This window comes from Hyperolius riggenbachi, chromosome 10, assembly GCF_040937935.1.
Source record: "Hyperolius riggenbachi isolate aHypRig1 chromosome 10, aHypRig1.pri, whole genome shotgun sequence".
Taxonomy (NCBI): domain Eukaryota; kingdom Metazoa; phylum Chordata; class Amphibia; order Anura; family Hyperoliidae; genus Hyperolius; species Hyperolius riggenbachi.
Window position 1 is genome coordinate 271,307,807 of NC_090655.1, and position 22,614 is coordinate 271,330,420.

General features: G+C 48.3%; 1 protein-coding gene across 1 annotated transcript in view; it reads right to left on the bottom strand.

The window, feature by feature from the left end:
• LOC137535410 (zinc finger protein 3-like) overlaps positions 1-22,614 on the bottom strand; it is an 87,235-nt gene that overhangs the window by 22,348 nt on the left and 42,273 nt on the right. Inside the window, exons 3-4 of the mRNA XM_068257246.1 lie at positions 7,973-8,070; positions 6,830-7,556 (exon numbers count right to left, since the gene is read on the bottom strand). Of these exons, the coding sequence (XP_068113347.1) occupies positions 6,830-7,556; positions 7,973-8,070 (825 nt within the window). The remainder of the gene's footprint in view (positions 1-6,829; positions 7,557-7,972; positions 8,071-22,614) is intronic.

Consider the following 22,614-nt stretch of genomic DNA (forward strand, 5'->3'; position numbering starts at 1 on the left):
ACCTGTTTAGTGAACACACCACTGCATACCTGTTGTGTTCAGTGAACCCGCCACTGTATACCTGTACTGTTCAGTGAACCCACCGCATCAGTGCGCATACCTGTGCAGTTAAGTGAACCCACCTACCTACGTGAGTGCACGCAGTGTGATATACCACTCCGTGCATACCCGATATGGACAAAACAGGTAGAGGAAGAGGAAGAGGTAGTGGCAGAGGCAGAGGAAGGCCACCCGGCAGGTCTGCACGAGGTCGTGTAAATGTAATTTCGTGTGGACCTGGCCCACAGTACAGTGCTCGGAAGAAGGCACGTCCCATCACCTCCCAAGATTGTCAGGACGTGGTTGAGTATTTAGCGACACAGAACACCTCATCTTGCTCAGCCACCAGCGCTACTACTAGCACCACTTCCGCTGCATTTGACACTTCGCAAGAATTATTTAGTGGTGGTGAAATCACTGATGCACAGCCATTGTTACAGCCAGATGAATTTTCACCAGCTCATATGTCTGCGTTACGCGACAACACTATGGATGTAACGTGTAAGGAGGATGAAGGACCTACACATTTGGATTTTTCTGAGGCAAGCGAAGCTGGGCAGGATGATTACGATGATGACGATGATAGGGATCCTCTGTATGTTCCCAATAGAGGAGATGAAGAGGGGGACAGTTCAGAGGGGGAGTCAGAGAGTAGTAGGAGGATAGAAGTTGCTGAAAGAAGCTGGGGCAGCTCTTCGTCAGAAACAGCTGGTGGCAGAGTCCGGCACCATGTATCGCCAGATTCGCCACCTATGTACAGCCAGCCAACTTGCCCTTCAGCATCAGCTGCTGAGGTGCCCACATCCCAGGGTGGCTCAGCGGTGTGGAAATTTTTTAATGTGTGTGCCTCAGATCGGACCAAAGCCATCTGTTCGCTCTGCCAACAAAAATTGAGCCGTGGAAAGGCCAACACTCACGTAGGGACAAGTGCCTTACGAAGGCACCTGCAGAAAAGGCACAAACAGCAATGGGATGGCCACCTGAGCAAAAGCAGCAGCAGCACACAAAAGCAAAGTCACCCTCCTTCTCCTCTTCCTCCTTCAGGTGCATCATCTGCTTATGCCGCTCTCTCCCTTGCACCTTCACAGGCACCCTCCTCCACTCCGCCTCTGCCCTTGAGCGGTTCCTGCTCCTCTGCCCACAGCAGCAGTCAGGTGTCCGTGAAGGAAATGTTTGAGCGGAAGAAGCCACTTTTGGCCAGTCACCCCCTTGCCCGGCGTCTGACAGCTGGCGTGGCGGAACTGTTAGCTCGCCAGCTGTTACCATACCGGCTGGTGGACTCTGAGGCCTTCCGTAAATTTGTGGCCATCGGAACACCGCAGTGGAAGATGCCAGGCCGCACTTATTTTTCCAGAAAGGCCATACCCCAACTGCACCGTGAAGTTGAGAGGCAAGTGGTGTCATCTCTTGCGAAGAGCGTTGGGTCAAGGGTACACCTGACCACGGATGCCTGGTCTGCCAAGCACGGGCAGGGCCGCTACATTACCTACACAGCCCATTGGGTGAACCTGGTGGTGAACGATGGCAAGCAGAAAGCGGCGGACCAAATTGTGACACCTCCACGGCTTGCAGGCAGGCCTCCTGCCACCTCCTCTCCTCCTGCTACATGCTCTTCGCTGTCCTCCTCCTCCTCCTTGGCTGAGTGGCAGTTCTCCTCTCCAGCTACACAGCCCCAGCTCCGCAGGGCCTATGCTGCATGCCAGGTACGACGGTGTCACGCCATCTTAGACATGGCTTGTCTCAAAGCGGAGAGTCACACTGGAGCAGCTCTCCTGGCTGCTCTTAAGAAACAGGTGGATGAGTGGCTGACCCCGCACCACCTGGAGATAGGCAACGTGGTGTGCGACAACGGCAGCAATCTGCTTGCCGCTTTGCATATGGGGAAGCTGACACACATACCCTGCATGGCACATGTCATGAATCTGGTGGTTCAAAGATTTGTGGCAAAGTACCCTGGCTTAGCGGATGTCCTGAAGCAGGCCAGGAAGTTCTGTGGGCATTTGAGGCGCTCTTACACAGCCATGGCACGATTTGCAGAAATTCAGCGTAAAAACAACATGCCGGTGAGACGCCTCATTTGCGATAGCCCCACTCGCTGGAACTCGACCCTCCTCATGTTCTCCCGCCTGCTAGAACAGAAGAAAGCCGTCACCCAGTACCTCTACAACTGGAGTAGAACGAAACAGTCTGGGAAGATGGGGATGTTCTGGCCCGACAACTGGACAATGATGAAAAATGCATGCAGGCTCATGCGGCCGTTTGAGGAGGTGACCAACCTGGTGAGCCGCAGTGAGGGCACCATCAGCGACTTAATTCCCTACGCGTACTTCTTGGAGCGTGCTGTGCGTAGAGTGGCGGATGAAGCTGCGAATGAGCGTGACCAGGAACCGTTACGGCAGGAACAGGCATGGGACCAATTTTCATCAGACCCAGCTGTTTCCTCAACACCTGCGGCAGCACAGAGGGGGGAGGAGGAGGAAGAAGAGAGGTCATGTGCAGAAGATGAGTCAGACTCAGAGGATGATGAGCAAGGTGTTTCTTTGGGGGAGGAGGAGGAGGAGGAGGGGACAGCGGCAGGAGAACAACCGCAGCAGGCGTCGCAGGGGGCTTGTGCTGCGCAACCTTCCCGTGGTATTGTTCGCGGCTGGGGGGAGGAGGTTGACTTACCTGACGTCACTGAGGAAGAGCAAGAGGAGATGGAGGGTACTGGATCCGACTTTGTGCAGATGTCGTCTTTTATGCTGTCCTGCCTGTTGAGGGACCCCCGTATAAAAAACCTCAAGGGGAATGAGCTGTACTGGGTGGCCACACTACTAGACCCTCGGTACAGGCACAAAGTGGCGGACCTGTTACCAACTCACCGGAAGGTGGAAAGGATGCAGCACATGCAGAACCAGCTGTCAACTATGCTTTACAATGCCTTTAAGGGTGATGTGACGGCACAACGCCAGCAAGGTACCACTGCCACTAATCCTCCTCCCGTGTCCACGCAGTCAAAGACAGGACGCTCCAGCGATCTCATGGTGATGTCGGACATGCGGACGTTCTTTAGTCCAACGCCTCGCCGTAGCCCTTCCGGATCCACCCTCCACCAACGCCTGGAACGGCAGGTAGCCGACTACCTGGCCTTAAGTGTGGATGTAGACACTGCTGTGAACAGCGATGAGGAACCCTTGAACTACTGGGTGCGCAGGCTTGACCTGTGGCCAGAGCTGTCCCAATTTGCCATCCAACTTCTCTCCTGCCCTGCCGCAAGCGTCCTCTCAGAAAGGACCTTCAGCGCAGCTGGAGGCATTGTCACAGAGAAGAGAAGTCGCCTAAGTCACAAAAGTGTTAAGTACCTCACCTTTATAAAAATGAATGAGGCATGGATCCCGGAGGGCTGCTGCCCGCCCCAAGACTAAGTCAGTCCCCGCACATACAGCATCTCTGCCTGCACGCCGTGTGACTGGCTGCCTGGCCTGCCCCAAGAAGACTAAGTCGCTCCCAGTCCCTCCACACAGCATGTCTGCCTGCAGGCCGCTTCACTACCTTCTCCGCCACCACCAACAGGGTCCGGGACTCCAGGCGGATTGCTGAATTTTTTAGGCCGCTGCTAGCAGCGGCCGCTGTAATAATTTTTCGGGTGCGTGTACATGACTGCCTAATTTTTCTGGCTGCACTGCGGGCAGCTGCAACAACAAAAGAAAAGGCATGAACATGCGCCCATTCCCCTTCGTGATCATTACCTTGCCGTGGTGAAGGGGCTTGCGTATCACAATGGAGCAATGACCGGCGCCTAGATGAGTGTCTCGGGGGGCACACCCACGATAATAAGGTCGTTGCCTCATTGTGGTCAGACCAAATTTGATCAGCTGGACAGTCACTGTTCTGTCATTCAGCTACATCAGCCAGGTGACTGACCATATGGGCTGTAAAGCCACCAAAACCTGCACTCTCGCCATGGTGCGCACCAGTCCAGCACGGCCGTCACTACACAAACAGCTGTTTGCGGTGCGTTACACGATGAGTTTGGTGCGTCAGTGTGAAGCAGTACCTTAATTACACTACCTGATTGATGTATACACATGCAAGATGTTTGAAAGCACTTTAGGCCTGTCATTTAACATTCAATGTGATTTCTGCCCTTAAAACGCTGCTTTGCGTCAAATCCAGATTTTTCCCGGGGACTTTTGGCATGTATCCCACTCCGCCATCCCCCCCTCCAGGTGTTAGACCCCTTGAAACATCTTTTCCATCACTTTTGTGGCCAGCATAATTAATTTTTTTTTTCAAAGTTCGCATCCCCATTGAAGTCTATTGCGGTTCGCGAACTTTAACGCGAACCGAACCTTTCGCGAAAGTTCGCGAACCCGGTTCGCGAACCGAAAATCGGAGGTTCGGCCCAACTCTAATCAGGGATGCTCGTGGAGGGGGACACAGAGGAGTACAAGGGGAAAGCAGAGGCAGGGATGCCAATATATGCTGCGGATTAGGAGGCAGAAAGCAAGCACCATCTCCATGCCATAAGGTTAGTACATCCAACCCCCACTCATGTCATCCTACAGTCACTCCAGTGGCCTTTAAGTTCCCCCAATGAGGAGTCTGACACAATTACAATGAGGGCCTGCCTGAGGCACAGCTGAGGGGACTAAACCACTGTACCAGAAATTTTAAAGTGGACCACCCATACACTTATACTATTTCCCGCCGATATACAGCAGATTTGATCACTGTGATCAAATCTCCTGTGAAATTGTTGCGCAAACGCTGACCGAACGATCGATTTCCGTCCAAAATCGATCGTTCCCGTCGATCTGTCTGTGCGGAAGATTTTGCTTGATCGCTGGTGGGTCAGGAGTGTGTCGATAGCGACGTTCAAATGTCCGACGCTAGCGGCAATACATTACCTGATCCGGCCGGCGCGTGTCTCCGCTCCCTCCGTTGTCCCTTCTCCGCGCTGGGCTCTGGCTGGCTTCACTTACTTTGTCGGGGGAAGTTTAATTATTCAATTAATTTAATTAGTGCCCTCTACTGTTTAAACTTCCCCCGACAGGAAGTAAAGTGAAGCTGGAGTCCATAGCGGAGAAGAGACAGCGGAGACCGGGGGACTCGCGCCGGCCGGATCAGGTAATGTATGCAGGGAGGAGGAAGGGGGTTAGGGCAGGGCCGGCCCGCTCATGAGGCGGGGTGAAACTTTTGCCTCAGGCGGCAAATTTCCAGGGGCGGCATCCGCCCGTCCGTGCGGGGAGCCGGCCGCCGAGCTGGAGGGGTAGCTGGCAGGACGGGGGTATTAGGCCTAGCGGCGGGGAGGGGGGGGGGGTCGGACCCCCCCCCTCCCTCGCCTGGGTCCCCCGTCCTCCGCTCCCCTCCAGCCTTACATAGAAGCAGCCGCTATTTGTAAGAGGCACGGGCGGGGAGGACTCACCTCTTCCACTGATCCAGCGTGCGCTCCACGTGCCGGCAGAGGCACCTTCACAGATTGTGAATCGGTTTCATAGTGAAATTGATTCAAAATACGTTTGCAGTGAAGGCAGCCATACGATCCCTCTCTGATCCGATTCGATCAGAGAGGGATCTATCTGCTGGTCGATCTGGTGGCAATCGACCAGTGTATGGCAGCCTAAACTCTTGCATAGGGCAGATTGAAGGAAAACAGAGAACTGCGTCCCACCTGTATGTATAAAGAGAGTTTAGCCTATCTAATATTCTACCTCACACAGCTGGCACAGCAGCACACGTAATTTGATCTCCTCCCTGTGTCACCACCTGCGACCTGACTAAGTGAGGACAGAATGAAAAAACAAACAAAAAAAAAAAAAAACAGATAAATGCTCCCTGCTGCCCTGCATGTATTTAGAGGCAAATTGTCTGTCTAAAGGCTCATACACACGTCAGATTTTTCTAAACTACCAGTCGTTTGGCCGTCAAATCGGGCGCGTGTACAGTCGGATGTTTAGCTGATAACACTGGTTGTGATGGATCCGCCGGGTGGATCCGTCAAAACCAGCGTTATCAGCTGCACGACCGACTGTACACGCGCCCGATTCGACGGTCAAACAACCGGTCGTTTGAAAAAAATCTGACGTGTGTATGAGCCTTTAGACAGTGTCTGTACCTTAATGCCCTCTCTGTGACTGAGCAGCACAACAGCAAAATTTGTAATTTGATCTCTCCCCATGTCAGCTGACTGCCACCGCATGTGCAGCTAGCTAAGATCAATAAATTGCAGGAGCAGGGTGAGCCTTTTTACAGTTTTACCTAATCATATGTATGCCGAGAGAGTGGGACACCCCACACTGGGGTGGGTGGGGGGCATTATTTAATTTAAGGGCGGGGCCTGGGATTAAATAATTGTATAATACCGTATACCGTAATATCGTTTTTTTTAGACGGTTATCATATTGTGGAATTTCATACCGTTGCAACCCTAGTTACTAAGCAACCGGGGATCGCACTAAGGTGGCAGAACGATGACATATGGGAATCAGCGACGGAACTACAGGAGAAATGTATCACTTTATTAGTTCAATCAGTGCTGCTGATACTAGCAAAAGGCCAATGCTAAAGTCTCAGAGGAAAACAGGGCAGCCCAGTGTGAGAGAATAAGGAGACCTTTCTCTTCCTCAGGGTGTCTGTATTGCTATTGTTAGCAAGCTGTCACCATATATATTCATGAATGATAGTTATAGATGGCCATAATCTAACATGAGCACATAGCATAACCCTTAATATGGCCAGTCTGTGAGCAGTGACAGTCATAACAGCAATACAGATACACATTATTCCATATTTACTGCTGATTACTCACCTGTTCTGCCCTCTGTAACAGTGTCCTGCTCTTTACTTGTCCCCATCACGTCACCCTCCTCCATAGACTGCTGATCACTCCTCACATATGTCTCTTCTTCCTCTTTACTTGTCTCCATCAGGTCACCCTCCTCTGCAGACTGCTGATCACTCCTCACATAAGTCTCTTCTTCCTCTTTACTTGTCCTCATTGCGTCGCCCTCCTCCAGAGACTGCTGATCACTCCTCACATATGTCTCTTCTTCCTCTTTACTTGTCCTCTTCATGCCACCCTCCTTCATAGACTGCTGATCACTCCTCACATATGTCTCTTCTTCCTCTTTACTTGTCCTCATCACGTCACCGTCCTCCAGAGACTGCTGATCACTCCTCACATATGTCTCCTCTTCTTCCTCTTTAATTGTCCTCATCATGCCACCCTCCTCCACAGACTGCTGATCACTCCTCACATATGTCTCTTCTTCCTCTTTACTTGTCCTCATCACGTCACCCTCCTTCATAGACTGCTGATCACTCCTCACATACATCTCTTTTTCTTCCTCTTTACTTGTCCTCATAATGTCACCCTCCTCTATAGACTGCTGATCACTCCTCACATATGTCTCCTTTTCTTCCTCTTTAATTGTCCTCATAATGTCACCCTCCTCTGTAGACTGCTGATCACTCCTCACATACGTCTCTTCTTCTTCCTCTTTAACCACGACACTTCCATGTATAAGTTCTCCACCCTAAGTTCACAAAGTGAGAGATAATGTAAATGTGAACAGACGTAACAGCATACACAGGAGGAAACAATGTCACACAGTTTGGTGTCTCTGGGGACCCTTAGGGCCCTTTTCCACCAGCGCGTTTGCGCTGGCTGAATCGCAAAAACGCAAACCGCTAGCGATTTTACAATCGCTACGGTTTGCTTTTTAACATGGGAATCGCGGTAGGTCATTTCCACTACCGCGATTCGTTTTTGCCGGGAACGCGAACGTGCGGCGGAGCGATAATTGCCGCGATTTTGCTATGCAGTGAATAGCATAGCAAAATCACGGCCGCGAACGTCGGGGAATCGCCGGTAATTGCGATTCAGCAATCGCTAGCGTTCAGCGTCAATGCTAGCGATTGCTAGTGGAAAAGGGCCCTCAGCCCCACCTACCTGATAATGGTGGGGGATGGTGTTATCTTCCTTATGACAATCCTGGGAATAAAGAGGACCTGTACATCTCTCTGGTGGGATTCTGTTACTGGATCCATCTGAAGGAAACACACACTGACTGAATACAGCTGAAATTTGAAAAATTCGAATTTTTATGCAAAACATTTATTTTAGTAATTCAACTTAAACGGTGAAACTAATATATGCAATAGACTCATTACATGCAAAGCAATATATTTCAAGCCTTTATTTGTTTTAATTTTGATGATTATGGCTTACAGCTTATGAAAATCCTTAAAGAGACTCAGAGATGAGTCTCACCGCAGTTTTTTTTTTACTTACCCTGGGCTTCCTCCAGCCCCATAAGCACGGATGCGTCCCTCACCTCTTTTACACTATGTATTGATTAATTGATTTGGAGTCACTGTTGGATGACAATAATCCCCAAGAAATACAAGAGAGGGATCAGATTATAAAGTTCACTAATGTTAAAAAGAGATCTATGTACTTCCCCTCACTTTCAATTAATCCATACATACGAACCTTCAGTGGAGCTGTTGAACAGGATTTGAGAACAATCAACTGGCAGACCCAGGGCAAAAGTAATCTGTCTGATGAAGAGCAACAGGCCCTGCTTGATCTAAAAGAGATGGAGAAAGTAGTACTCAGACCGAGTGACAAAGGGGGTAACTTAGTATTTTGGGGTGAGAACTTATACATGGAGGAAGCCCAGAGGCAGCTCAGTGATCCGGAGGTATATGTGAGGTTAAAAAGTAATCCCTTCCCAGACATAGTAAAACTTTTAAATTGTAAACTGGATATAACATTTTCAGCAGGAATTATTAGTTCAGATGAATGGACGTATATGAAGGTGACCTCATATCGTATACCTATATTGTATTTAATTCCTAAGATACACAAAAAAATTGGATCACCCACCCGGAAGACCCATTGTGTCCGCAGTGGAGGGACCTCTTGAGAAAGTGTGCAGGTTTTTGGACCAGGTGTTCAAGCCACTGGTTGAGAGACTTCCCTCCTTTGCGAGGGATACGGGTGAGGTGTTAACCCTTTTGGATGGTTTTCAGGTGTTACCCAATGATCTGCTTGTAGGTATCGATGTTGAGGCCCTATACACGTCCATACCGCACCGTGTTGGTATTGCGGCAATTGAATTTTTTCTTACTGAAGTTGAACAAATGCACAATGAAAGGAAACAGTTCATATTGGAACTACTTTAGATAGTTTTAACCAGAAACTGTTTTAGATTTGGTGGTAACTTTTATCGCCAGATCAGGGGGACGTCGATGGGGGCAGCGTGTGCTCCAGCATATGCCTGCCTGCACCTCGCCTTCTGGGAGCGGAGCGAGGTGTACAGCAATGTGGTATTTGGGGCAAACGCCGCCTGTTGGATTCGTTTTATAGATGACGTCTTCCTGGTCTGGCGAGGCACAAGAGGTGATTTAGCGGTTTTTCTTGACCACTTGAATATGAATGATCGGAATATCTCACTTACTCATGTAGTAGACAGTAAGGAAATTAGTTTCCTGGATCTTCTGATCAGGAAAGATGACGAAGGTATCTCCACCTGTACTTTCAGGAAACCAACAGCCGGCAACATGTTGCTGCATGCCTCGAGCTTCCATCCCCAGACTCAGATCCGGGGTATCCCTTTGGGTCAGTTTCTGCGTATTCGCAGAAATTGTTCAAGGGAAGGTGATTTTATCGGTGAAGCTGAGGCCATGACAGCAAGATTTCGCCAAAGAGGATACGATGATGAAATACTACATGAGGCCAAACTGCGAGCTGAGTCTGCAGTAAGAGAGTCACTAATTAAGCGGAAAGATAAGAATCCATCTAAGAAAAAGGATGATTCCATCAGACTTATTACCAGGTTTGGTACCCATTGGAATCAATTGAGGGGTATACTATCTCGACACTGGCATATACTCCAGCTTGACCCAAAAATAGCTTGCCTGGTGGGAGATTATCCCAAGATGACAGCCAGGAGGGCTCCAAATTTGCGTGACCTTTTGGTGCGTTCTGACTACCAGCCAAAAACTGTGCCAGCCACAACCATGTATTTGGGTGAGTCGAGACGCCCCAATGGGATGTATCCCTGCTCTGGCTGCAGTGTATGCCTTTTGGCTGAGAGAAGTGACACCTTCTCCGATGCAGAATCAAGACATGAATATAATATACGATCATTTATTAATTGCAACAACAAGTTTGTCCTCTACATGATTACATGTCCGTGTGGACTAAAATATGTGGGGGAGACGACACGAATTTTAAAGTCTCGTATTCAGGAACATGTTAGTAATGTCAGGAATGCAACCATTGAATCACCCCTAGGGGAACATTTTTTGAAATTTCATGCTAGTGATCCTGATAAAATCAGATTCAAGGGTTTTTATAAAATGAAATTATCTCCAAGAGGGGGTGACTATGAGAGGTCACTAAAACAAATGGAAATTAAGTGGATTTTCAGACTGCACACACTTGTGCATAGGGGATTGAATACAGATCTGTCCCTGGTCCCCTTTTTACCAAGATGATGCGGGGTGCGGTGGGTGGCCCCTGTGAGGTGGAGGCTGCTGCGGTGTGATATTAAAAAGCTGGGCAGCCCTCACGTTGCAGTGAGGACCCAGGCACTTTGTGAAGATGTGTAATGCATTGTTAATTCTAAATACTGATTGTGGGTCGGTCGGTCTATGTGTGTGGGGGGGAGGTACTTGCATGCAAGCCTTAGGCGTATTTATAGTCAGGTTTGAGGCATGTGCACCCTTAACCTAGACCGGCAAAAGGTCCCATAGGAGTGCTCTAATGTCTGGGTAGTCGCCTGTACATCCACTGGGTCCCCAGAGTATGTAAAAGTTGTGTATAATAAGATATGATGCATGTTAATTAAGATAAAAGACCCTCTGATGCCCTACTACGATTAGCTATGTTGACTATTTGATCTTAAATAGTTAAAAATTTGAGCTGTAGTGAAAGAGGCAGTGATAGGTCCAACACTGCATCATCTGTTACTAGGTAGATTAGGTCTATTTTTTAATTGGAGAAGCACTAGACACGTGACTATATATTGAAAGAGGCAACAGCCAACCCTGACTTACGTTTGGGAAAGCTTGGAGAGAACCAAGCGAAACTAGTCACGTGACATGGCCGACACGATCAGCTGACCGGAGCTCCGCACAACGGGCGCACGCCGGAACACCATCAGGAGTTGCTGCAGTGAAGTGCCCCAACACAGAGAAGGGAAATGCAGCGGAACTTGGAACTGTGATTGCAGGCAGGACAACAAGGCAGACGGAGACTGTCTAAGCAGCGGTGGTGAGAGCCCGCTGGGCAGTGCTGTTTATCTGCATCCGTATGTCCGCTTTGCATGGCATGTTGTTTATGTGGCAATGGACTTAGCCTGTCTCTTGGAGTTGTGGTAGTGTGATGCCACTTGAAATAGATGTGTGCAGGCTTGGCTCCAAGAATACTGGGTTACCAGTGGAACTTAGTGCTTGTGGTATTATTGGGTACAATTAAAGTTTCAAAGGTTGTACAACCTGAATATCAAGTATCAACTAAGCCGGATGGCTGGTGCAATGACTGTCCCAGTACTAATACCTGCATGCAAAGGATACCAAGTAAACCACCTCTGAACTTAAAAACTGCCATATCAAATTCTTTAAGTTCCTCTGCTCTGTATGCTGAAAGTGGGGACTTTTTACAATCAAGCATTGTGATACTATCAATCAGCACCTGAAATTCAGCTACATTCGAGGACTATAGCTGATGTCCAAACCCTATATGATTTAGGGAGAAGTCATCCCTGTTTAAACAAGTAGTGAATGAGTGCTGTGGGTGAAAGTGGTGATGTCAGCTGACCAGTAGAAACACGGCCGTGTTTTTAAGGGGGGGATAAGGGTATAGTTATGAGGGTTGTATAAGATGTTATAATAAATTTTGATACCGTTTTGAAGACACTCTCTGCAAGTCTTCTTTGTCTAATGCTAGGACAATACATTTTTGCGTTCGATAGATGCGTTCAATAGATAATTTCCATCATGTCCGATATTACTTTTGATAATTTTACCGCTCGATGTCTCATGGAAGTGAATGGAAATTGATAAGAAAAAATAAGACAATCGAGCGGGAAATCAAGTGGAGAAATGGATTGAAAGTTGATCAAACAGATAATCGACCAAAAAAACACATCATGTGTACCGAGCATTAAAGTTACGCTTGTTTGAACTGCACGTCACATTGTGCTGCTACTCTTCATGCTGCTCCTGGATCCATGGAGGCCGTCATCTGTGCTTCTGTCACTTGTTTGCTGCTTCACTGGCTGGATCATTGGCTTATTATGAACTGCACATCACATTGTGCGGCTACTCTTCATGCTGCTCCTGGATCCATGGAGGCCGTCATCTGTGCTTCTGTCACTTGTTTGCTGCTTCACTGGCTGGATCATTGGCTTATTATGAACTGCACATCACATTGTGCGGCTACTCTTCATGCTGCTCCTGGATCCATGGAGGCCATCATCTGTGCTTCTGTCACTTGTTTGCTGCTTCACTAGCTGGATCATTGGCTTATTATGAACTGCACATCACATTGTGCTGCTACTCTTCATGCTGCTCCTGGATCCATGGAGGCCACCATCTGTGCTTCTGTCACTTGCTGCTTCACTGGCTGGATCATTGGCTTATTATGAACTGCACATCACATTGTGCGGCTACTCTTCATGCTGCTCCTGGATCCATGGAGGCCGTCATCTGTGCTTCTGTCACTTGCTGCTTCACTGGCTGGATCATTGGCTTATTATGAACTGCACGTCACATTGTGCGGCTACTCTTCATGCTGCTCCTGGATCCATGGAGGCCACCATCTGTGCTTCGGTCACTTGCTGCTTCACTGGCTGGATCATTGGCTTATTATGAACTGCACATCACATTGTGCGGCTACTCTTCATGCTGCTCCTGGATCCATGGAGGCCGTCATCTGTGCTTCTGTCACTTGCTGCTTCACTGGCTGGATCATTGGCTTATTATGAACTGTGCATCACATTGTGTGGCTACTCTTCATGCTGCTCCTGGATCCATGGAGGCCGTCATCTGTGCTTCTGTCACTTGCTGCTTCACTGGCTGGATCATTGGCTTATTATGAACTGCGCATCACATTGTGCTGCTACTATTCATGCTGCTCCTGGATCCATGGAGGCCATCATCTGTGCTTCTGTCACTTGTGTGCTGCTTCACTGGCTGGATCATTGGCTTATTATGAACTGCACATCACATTGTGCTGCTACTCTTCATGCTGCTCCTGGATCCATGGAGGCCATCATCTGTGCTTCTGTCACTTGCTGCTTCACTGGCTGGATCATTGGCTTATTATGAACTGCACATCACATTGTGCTGCTACTCTTCATGCTGCTCCTGGATCCATGGAGGCCACCATCTGTGCTTCTGTCACTTGTTTGCTGCTTCACTGGCTGCATCATTGGCTTATTATGAACTGCACATCACATTGTGCGGCTACTCTTCATGCTGCTCCTGGATCCATGGAGGCCACCATCTGTGCTTCTGTCACTTGTTTGCTGCTTCACTGGCTGGATCATTGGCTTATTATGAACTGTGCATCACATTGTGCGGCTACTCTACATACTGCTCCTGGATCCATGGAGGCCGTCATCTGTGCTTCTGTCACTTGCTGCTTCACTGGCTGCATCATTGGCTTATTATGAACTGCACGTCACATTGTGCTGCTACTCTTCATGCTGCTCCTGGATCCATGGAGGCCACCATCTGTGCTTCTGTCACTTGCTGCTTCACTGGCTGGATCATTGGCTTATTATGAACTGCACGTCACATTGTGCGGCTACTCTTCATGCTGCTCCTGGATCCATGGAGGCCATCATCTGTGCTTCTGTCACTTGTTTGCTGCTTCACTGGCTGCATCATTGGCTTATTATAAACTGCGCATCACATTGTGTGGCTACTCTTTATGCTGCTCCTGGATCCATGGAGGCCATCATCTGTGCTTCTGTCACTTGTTTGCTGCTTCACTGGCTGCATCATTGGCTTATTATAAACTGCGCATCACATTGTGTGGCTACTCTTTATGCTGCTCCTGGATCCATGGAGGCCGTCATCTGTGCTTCTGTCACTTGTTTGCTGCTTCACTGGCTGGATCATTGGCTTATTATGAACTGCACATCACATTGTGCTGCTACTCTTCATGCTGCTCCTGGGTCCATGGAGGCCGTCATCTGTGCTTCTGTCACTTGTTTGCTGCTTCACTGGCTGCATCATTGGCTTATTATGAACTGCACGTCACATTGTGCTGCTACTCTTCATGCTGCTCCTGGATCCATGGAGGCCACCATCTGTGCTTCTGTCACTTGTTTGCTGCTTCACTGGCTGGATCATTGGCTTATTATGAACTGCACATCACATTGTGCTGCTACTCTTCATGCTGCTCCTGGATCCATGGAGGCCACCATCTGCGCTTCTGTCACTTGCTGCTTCACTGGCTGGATCATTGGCTTATTATGAACTGCACGTCACATTGTGCGGCTACTCTTCATGCTGCTCCTGGATCCATGGAGGCCACCATCTGTGCTTCTGTCACTTGTTTGCTGCTTCACTGGCTGGATCATTGGCTTATTATGAACTGCACGTCACATTGTGCGGCTACTCTTCATGCTGCTCCTGTATCCATGGAGGCCACCATCTGCGCTTCTGTCACTTGCTGCTTCACTGGCTGGATCATTGGCTTATTATGAACTGTGCATCACATTGTGCTGCTACTCTTCATGCTGCTCCTGGATCCATGGAGGCCGTCATCTGTGCTTCTGTCACTTGTTTGCTGCTTCACTGGCTGGATCATTGGCTTATTATGAACTGAACGTCACATTGTGCGGCTACTCTTCATGCTGCTCCTGGATCCATGGAGGCCGTCATCTGTGCTTCTGTCACTTGTTTGCTGCTTCACTGGCTGCATCATTGGCTTATTATGAACTGCAATTTACAATGCGTGAGCGATTATCAAATACATCCAAGGATAAGCCTAGATGCACTTTTCATCAGTCAAGCAATTTATTTATGGTTGACAAACTCTGCTAGAGCCCTCACTGGCATTTCATTTCATGCAGCCGGTCTGTTATATACAGGTCCTTCTCCAAAAAATTAGCATATTGTGATAAAGTTCATTATTTTCTGTAATGTACTGATAAACATTAGACTTTCATATATTTTAGATTCATTACACACAGCCGATGTAGTTCAAGCCTTTTATTGTTTTAATATTGATGATTTTAGCATACAGCTCATGAAAACCCCAAATTCCTATCTCAAAAAATTAGCATATTTCATCCGACCAATAAAAGAAAAAAGTGTTTTTAAAACAAAAAACAAGTCAACCTTCAAATAATTATGTTCAGTTATGCGCTCAATACTTGCTCGGGAATCCTTTTGCAGAAATGACTGCTTCAATGCGGCGTGGCATGGAGGCAATCAGCCTGTGGCACTGCTCAGGTGTTATGGAGGCCCAGTATGCTCCGATAGTGGCCTTAAAGAAAACCTGAACTGAAAATTAAAAGTCAAAATACACAAGTCATACTTACCTTCTGTAACGATTGGTGTCAGCACACAGAGAGAATCGGATTATTGATAATCTACAGAATCACCAATAATACAAGAATGACTAACCTCTGGACACCTAATGAAGTGTAAGTGTTTGGTGCAACTGTAGGCTATCTCCCGTGGGGCGGGAGACACAGATAACTTCGGCCAGAGACCACCTGAGGAGCAGGTGGCCCTCGGCTGTGCAGGGGCTATCTCCTTAACCTCCTTGCCGGTCTAATTCCCCTGGCAAGGAGGCAGCGCAGCACTTTTTTACATGATAGCCACTGAGCAGCGGCAGCTCTTCAGCCACTCTGATCGCTTCTGGCGATCGGAGTAAGCAGGAAATCCCGTTCAGAACGGGATTTCCTGCTGGGCTTCCCCGGTCGCCATGGCGACCAGGCGGGATGACGTCACCGACGTCGGGACGTCATAGGGAATCCCGGGCCACCCCTCAGCGCTGCCTGGCCCTGATTGGCCAGGCTGCGCAAGGGGTCTGGAGGGGGGGAGGCGGGTCGGCGCGGCGGATCGGCGGCGATCGGAAGTTACAAGCAGCTAGCAAATGCATTCAACTGCTTGAGGAGTTTAAGGAGTTTGATATGGACAGCAACAATCTAATGCACTGACCAGCATGAAAGAGTCCTCAGGATTCAGTGTAAAAATGCTGCCATGTGGGTTTTGCAAGAAGTAAAAAAACATTGGGGGGGAGAGAAAAATACAATTCTGTTGCATCAATCATCTACCATATACTACTTATGATGTTTAATTTTAATTTAATTTTTTGAATTTCTGTATATTACATCAGGTAAAAATATATAAAACATATTAAAAAAAAGTTAAAAAACAAAACAAACATAACCTGAGAATGGCCAATGATGGTGAAGGTCATCCCCAATCTACCACCACACATGATGGCTGCTAAATGCAGCCACCAGCTCGGCAGCGATCTAAAGGAGGACCCCAGCCTCATCCAACCAACATCACAGCTCCATTCTTATACACCTTATCAATCCTACAAATTAAAAATATATACCCTTATGCTAATCATCAAGGGACGGGGGGGTGGGGCGTGGTGGGGGAGGGGAGTTGCTGATTGATTGATTCCCTTATGCGGCCCAGCCTCATCCTGACTTTGCCTCCTGCGGCCCCCAGGTAAATTGAGTTTGAGACCCCTGCTTTAAAGTGGAACTGAACTCAGGAAATGTAAAAAGAGCATTGAAATCCATGTAAGAAATTGCAGGCAAAAACAGTACAATAAATGTTCAAAAATATGTTAATAAACCATATAATATACAATGAATGCATAAACCACACCCCCTGTGACGTTTGCTGCCGAGGCAGCCCTGCTAATAGCTCGCAAAGGTCACTGGGAGACCTTCTGCTTATGGAAATTCTGCCTTCCAAGTCAATACCTCGTGAGAGGTCCTGCTGCTATTGTTGACAGTGCACGTCATCAGCAGGCGCTTCCTGTGAAGACCGACATCACAGCTACAGCGTACACATGTCTGCCCCGTTCTGTGCTGCTCTCCGTCCCGCTGCCTCCCCATTGCAGATCAGCGCTGTCCCGGTCCGCTGCCTTCCTGTCAGAAGTCATCTGCCAGTGCAGTGTGTGCGGGGAGCTGGGGACAAACCACTTTTATCAGAGGGGAGGGGGTTTGCAACAAGCTGCTAGTAGTAAAAATAAATATAGACTTAGATTAGGCTGGAGCCTGATATACATTTCCCATTCCCTCCTGCTCGGGCATTTACAGCTCTGCAGACTAATGGCCCGTACTCACGAGGGTGACTTTTGTCGCCTCAACACGCGGCGCGCGCGTGTTGCGGCAACAGGTCGCCCGTGAGTATGGGCCGTCGCACGCGCGCGCACCCCGAACTGTCGCCCGTCGCTCATGTCGCCATGCGATTGAAAGTTTCAATCTCATGGCGACAGTCGCCGCCGCACCTCCCCGCAACTGTCGCTAGTCCGCGTGAGTATGCGGACTAGCGACAGCAACCTCCATTGTGGTAAATGGAGCTTCCGGCGGGGGGAGGAGGAACGTCGGCGACAGCTTCCGTCTCGCCGCTGGTCCCTCTTCCGCGTGTGTACGCGGAGGGACCTGGCGAGGAGCTGTCGCCGGCCTGTCGCCCACACGCTCACGTGTGCTGGCGACAGGCCACTTCTGCAGCCCGTGAGTACGGGCCCCCCCCCCCCCCCCCTCTGGACCGGCAGAAACCCATATCTCAGGCGAACGTGCATGTGCCCAGCAAGCCCCAGCCCTCTCAGCACCACTCCAGTGGGATCGAAAGTCCAGCTCGGCCACCCTTTAGGCGCTCCCAATGCTGAGGCTGCCCACATTGCCAAGCGGCAGGTGGAGTTCAGGCAATCTAGGCTCTTGCGGTGCCCGTTCGCCCCTTGCAGCAATCGCGGGTCTCATCGCCAGGCCCTCTTCTCCGCATCCGGTGCCCTCCTCTTTTCCGGCTCTCTGCCCCCAGCAGAACGGCCGCCAGCCCGCATCCGGCCTTCAGCAAAATGGCGGCGGCCAGAATATGGCCGCCGCACTACAACCTAGCCCACGGCGAACGCCCTGTCTTTCCATCCCCCCCCCCCCCCCCCCCCCCCAACAACCAGCATCACACGTGGACTGCACGGGGAGCGAGGAGGAGCCCCCCCCCCCCTTGCAGCTCCATCCCTGGGTGGAGAACCAGCCATCCAAGCGCACGCGACGCCCGGCCACCTCTGCAGCAGCTCCGTGTCCCCCATTGCCAGGCCTCCGTCCCCTCAGCCCGCCACTGCGTCGCGACCATCTTGTGGGCCCCAGCAAGATGGCAGCGGCCTCAGGGTGATGGCCGCCGGACCGCCTCCAGCGATCTTCGCCGAAAAAATGACGCCACAGAGCCAAACCCCAGCCCAAATCTTCTCCCCCGCCCGCACAAACAGTCCGCACCGCCCGCAGCTTTCTTAGACAGGCAAGCCCAGAAAGAACGGGCAAGGGTCCACTCCCCTTATCCAGCCCCCCCAGCCTCTCAAGCGGCCCCAGACTCTGGCAAAATGGCCGCTGTTCAACGATGCCCCATGGCAAAATGGCTGCCGGAGCTCCCCCTTGCCCCAAACCATAACAAGTATATCAATTTGCCCTCCCCCGCGCATCTCATCGGGGGATGAAAGTGCATCTAGCGAAGGTCGGTGGTGACCACACATACGGGAGAGGTAAACTTCACATTATTTCTGTAAAGCATTTGCCTATTTATATTTACTCTGTGAATCACCATGGAATATGGGGCGATTTATAAATCCAAAGCTACAGTTACCTACAGGAACTTGCGGGTTCCAATCTAGCCCGCACTTTCCTGCTGAAGTAGCCAGTACAGCAGATCATGGAGCGCAGTCTGTCTGTCTTTATGCTGCGATGGTAATTGCGATCTATACTTAAACCCAATTCAGTTACTATCGTTCTGATGAAGGTCCAAAGAAAAAATTCTATAGTGTATGGCTACCGCAGCGGTAGCATGGTAATTTTCCATGCATACAAAGGTTTAGGCCCCATTCACACAGAACGCGGTGCAAGAAATGCGATAAATTGTTCCTATAGCACTCTGATGTCAGTAGCTAGAATTTAATGCAAGCTTCTACTTATCAAATACAAGTTCACTTTAAGTATCATAATGTCGGCCAGAGCTACCACTGCATTAAGTTATTCTAGTCAGAGTGATGGCCAAAAATCTAGTCAGCTTTGTTCTCTGAGGCAGCAGTCATTGCTCCTGGACAATATAGTCTGCCTTGAGTTTGCTTGTGGGATGTGTATGTATGTTTATGGGGAGGGGGAGGGAGAAAGTATAAGGCCCCTCTCAAACTTACACAGCTCTGGGTAACTAGGACTCTATGTACTGTTTCTAGATAACACTGGGCATCCCTAACTTACATCTGTATGATAGGTTCTACTTATATAATGTGATTTTCCTTTAGACATAATGTTTTCCTTTTGCTCACTCCTTCATTTGTCTCATTTCAAGGGTCAGGCCAATAAATCCATTCATCTTTTGTTCTTTGAGCAGTCCTTACTCCCCCAGGCTACAGTACTTTACCCCTGGACAAAACCATCTGCTGTGGGTTTTGGTTGGCTTTGATCACAAGGATATGCTAATTCTCTTTGTTGTCTACCACACCAACAACATTGATCAGTGATCTGGTCTTACATTGTGATCCCAGCATTACAGGTACACACATAGAGGGGCTGTTAATTAAACTTGTCATTACAATTGCTTTACCATAGAGGTGGTATATAAGTAGGTATTTATTTATTACCTACTTAGTTATGGTATTTAGGGATCGCCAACAAACTTCACAGCGCTGAGGCATGTATGTGTAAGTGGATACATATGAGTGGATTTTTGTTACAGGCGCATGTGTAGCAGACGGAGATATATGTATGTATGTAGGTATGTATTTATATATATGTAGATGTATGTATGTAATTTATTTTGTCACCAATTTAGTCTATTTTCCCTCAACAATTTGTATATTTAGTTATTTAATTTTATTTAAGTATTTATATAGCGCTGACATATTATGCAGCGCTGTACAGATTATATATACTGTCTTGTCACTAACTGTCCGTCAGAGGGGCTCGCAATCTAGTCCCTACCATTGTCATATGTCTATATCACGTAGCGCATGTATCATGGTCTAGGGACAATTTAGGCAGGAAGCCAATTGGCTTGTCTGTGTGCTTTGTGATGTGGGAGGAAACCGGAGTGCCCGGGGGAGGCCTGCGCAGACATGGGGAGAACGTATGGGCTCCTTGCGGATGTTGACTTGGCTGGGATTCGAACCGGGGACCCAGCGCTTGCGGGGCGCTAACCAGTACGCCACCGCGCGTTGTCTGTATTATGTACCCCAGGTTAGTTTCTGACTCTGTACAGCGCCACGGAATAAGTTGGCGCTTTACAAATCAATAATAATAAGGTGTGTATGGATATAAAGCATATATGTGTTAGTGTGTATGCATATATATATACATAGACAAGCGGGTATGTATTTGTGGGTATGGGTGTAAGTGTAAGTGTGTATAGATCTATCTAGATATCTATATAGATAGATTAGATAGATAGATAGATAGATAGATAGATAGATAGATAGATAGATAGATAGATAGATAGAATGCTACCCTTGACAATGCCACATCTCTGGACTTTGAGAAAAGTATTTCCCACTGAGCTAATCAATTAATGCAACGGATGTATAATGTTATAATGGAAGCCAAAGGCTGGTGGCCGGCCACCGAGCTGGCATAATCAATTTAATGTATAATGTTATAATGGCCACCAAGCTGGCAATTTAATGTATAATGTTATAATGGCCACCAAGCTGGCAATTTAATGTATAATGTTATAATGGCCACCAAGCTGGCATAATCAATTTAATGTGACGACGGAGGATGGTAATGGATGATATCAATTAAGGAGTGAGGAGTGGTGGTGTAATGGAAGCTGAAGGCTGGTGGCTGGTATGAAAGGGCATTTGTCAAGGGATCAGCAGAAACATACCTGACTCATGTACTTGATGGTATGTAGGGTACCTTATAGGTTCCGTACAAAGTTTACCGAATATACCTTTGCGCTACAGTCCTCGTAAGGCAGGGGATCGCAGGCCTTCTTCAGCAGGCAGTGGATGACCCATAAGGTTACTGCATGATATGGTATATACAGTATAAATGATCATTGCATGGTAGAGATTACATAGGAGTGTCAACAAGTGCAAAAAGGATCAGTGACTTTCCCTCGTGAAATATTTCTGAAATCAATGCAATGCAGCCACGATTGGCCATTTTATTTAGATTATCACGATTCAAACAAAAACTGGGCACCAGGCCTAAGGTAATGTTTTATGACTGAAAAATGCACTGAAAAATGCGGTAAGTATATAAGAAACTAAAATAATGTTTTTATGACTATATATAGATATGCATTATACTCTACAAGATGGGGTACAAGGTGGTACCGGTAAGTATAGAAGAAACTAAAATAAAATAAAGTAAATAAAGAAATTTGAATTGTTAAGCATAACCATACTTGCTGGTCACTTACCCCACAGGCGGTGCTTTCAAGCGTTAAGCGCTACTGCAACGGCCACTAACGGCCAATTTCTAGCAAGCTGGCGGATGCACAACCCTTGGGATATTCCCCGTTAACAGGACACCAGGTAGAAAGGTAATGGCCTACGGGCCACTTATTCATAGCACAGGCTGCAGTAAGGGGTAGGGGGTGGGTGTTGGCACCTTGGGCCGGTAAGAGATAATGTTGAGGTCACTGGGTGGGACACTGCAATAACAGTTAAGAGGTGATTAAGAAACTCTGCAAGCGCCTTTAAAGGGCAGTTTTCCAGCAGTCACCAATAACTTGCTCAGAAAGTTTGTTTGAGACTGAAAGGAGCACACCCTTCCCAGACCCCTCCCCCCCTCCCCCCCCCCCCAAATTTCCCATAAAGAAATGATCTATTCCAGAGGGAACGTAAATAGGGCTGGTGTACTAATGACACATATAGGGGACAAAGCCCACATGTACGACATAAACGTACCATTCAGGCAAGTTGGAAGCTAATTACCTCAACAGATCATAATTTGGTCAGAAACAGTCCCCAGACTAACATGGCACCAAAAATTAACCATATCCTAGTTCAAGCGCAAGTCTGGGGGTATAGCATACGCTATTAGAGAAATCTGCAGGGCGTTTTGCATTGGGCGGGCATTCGTTCTTGAGGGGGCAAGCACGAATGCTGTGGCGGGTCCTTGACAATGCCGTCTCTTAGGACAGCGAGAAAAAGAAGTACCCACCGAGCTGGCATAATTAATTAATGCATAATGTGATGAATAGATAATAAAAATTACGGTATAATGGATAATATCAAGCATGGATTAAGTGGTATAATGGTATAATGTTATAATGAAAGCCGAGGGCTGGTGGCCAGTACGGAAAGGCATTGTCAAGGGACCGGCAGAGCACATGAGCGCCTACGTCATCTTTTATTGTGTTTTATTTTAATTTGTTTTG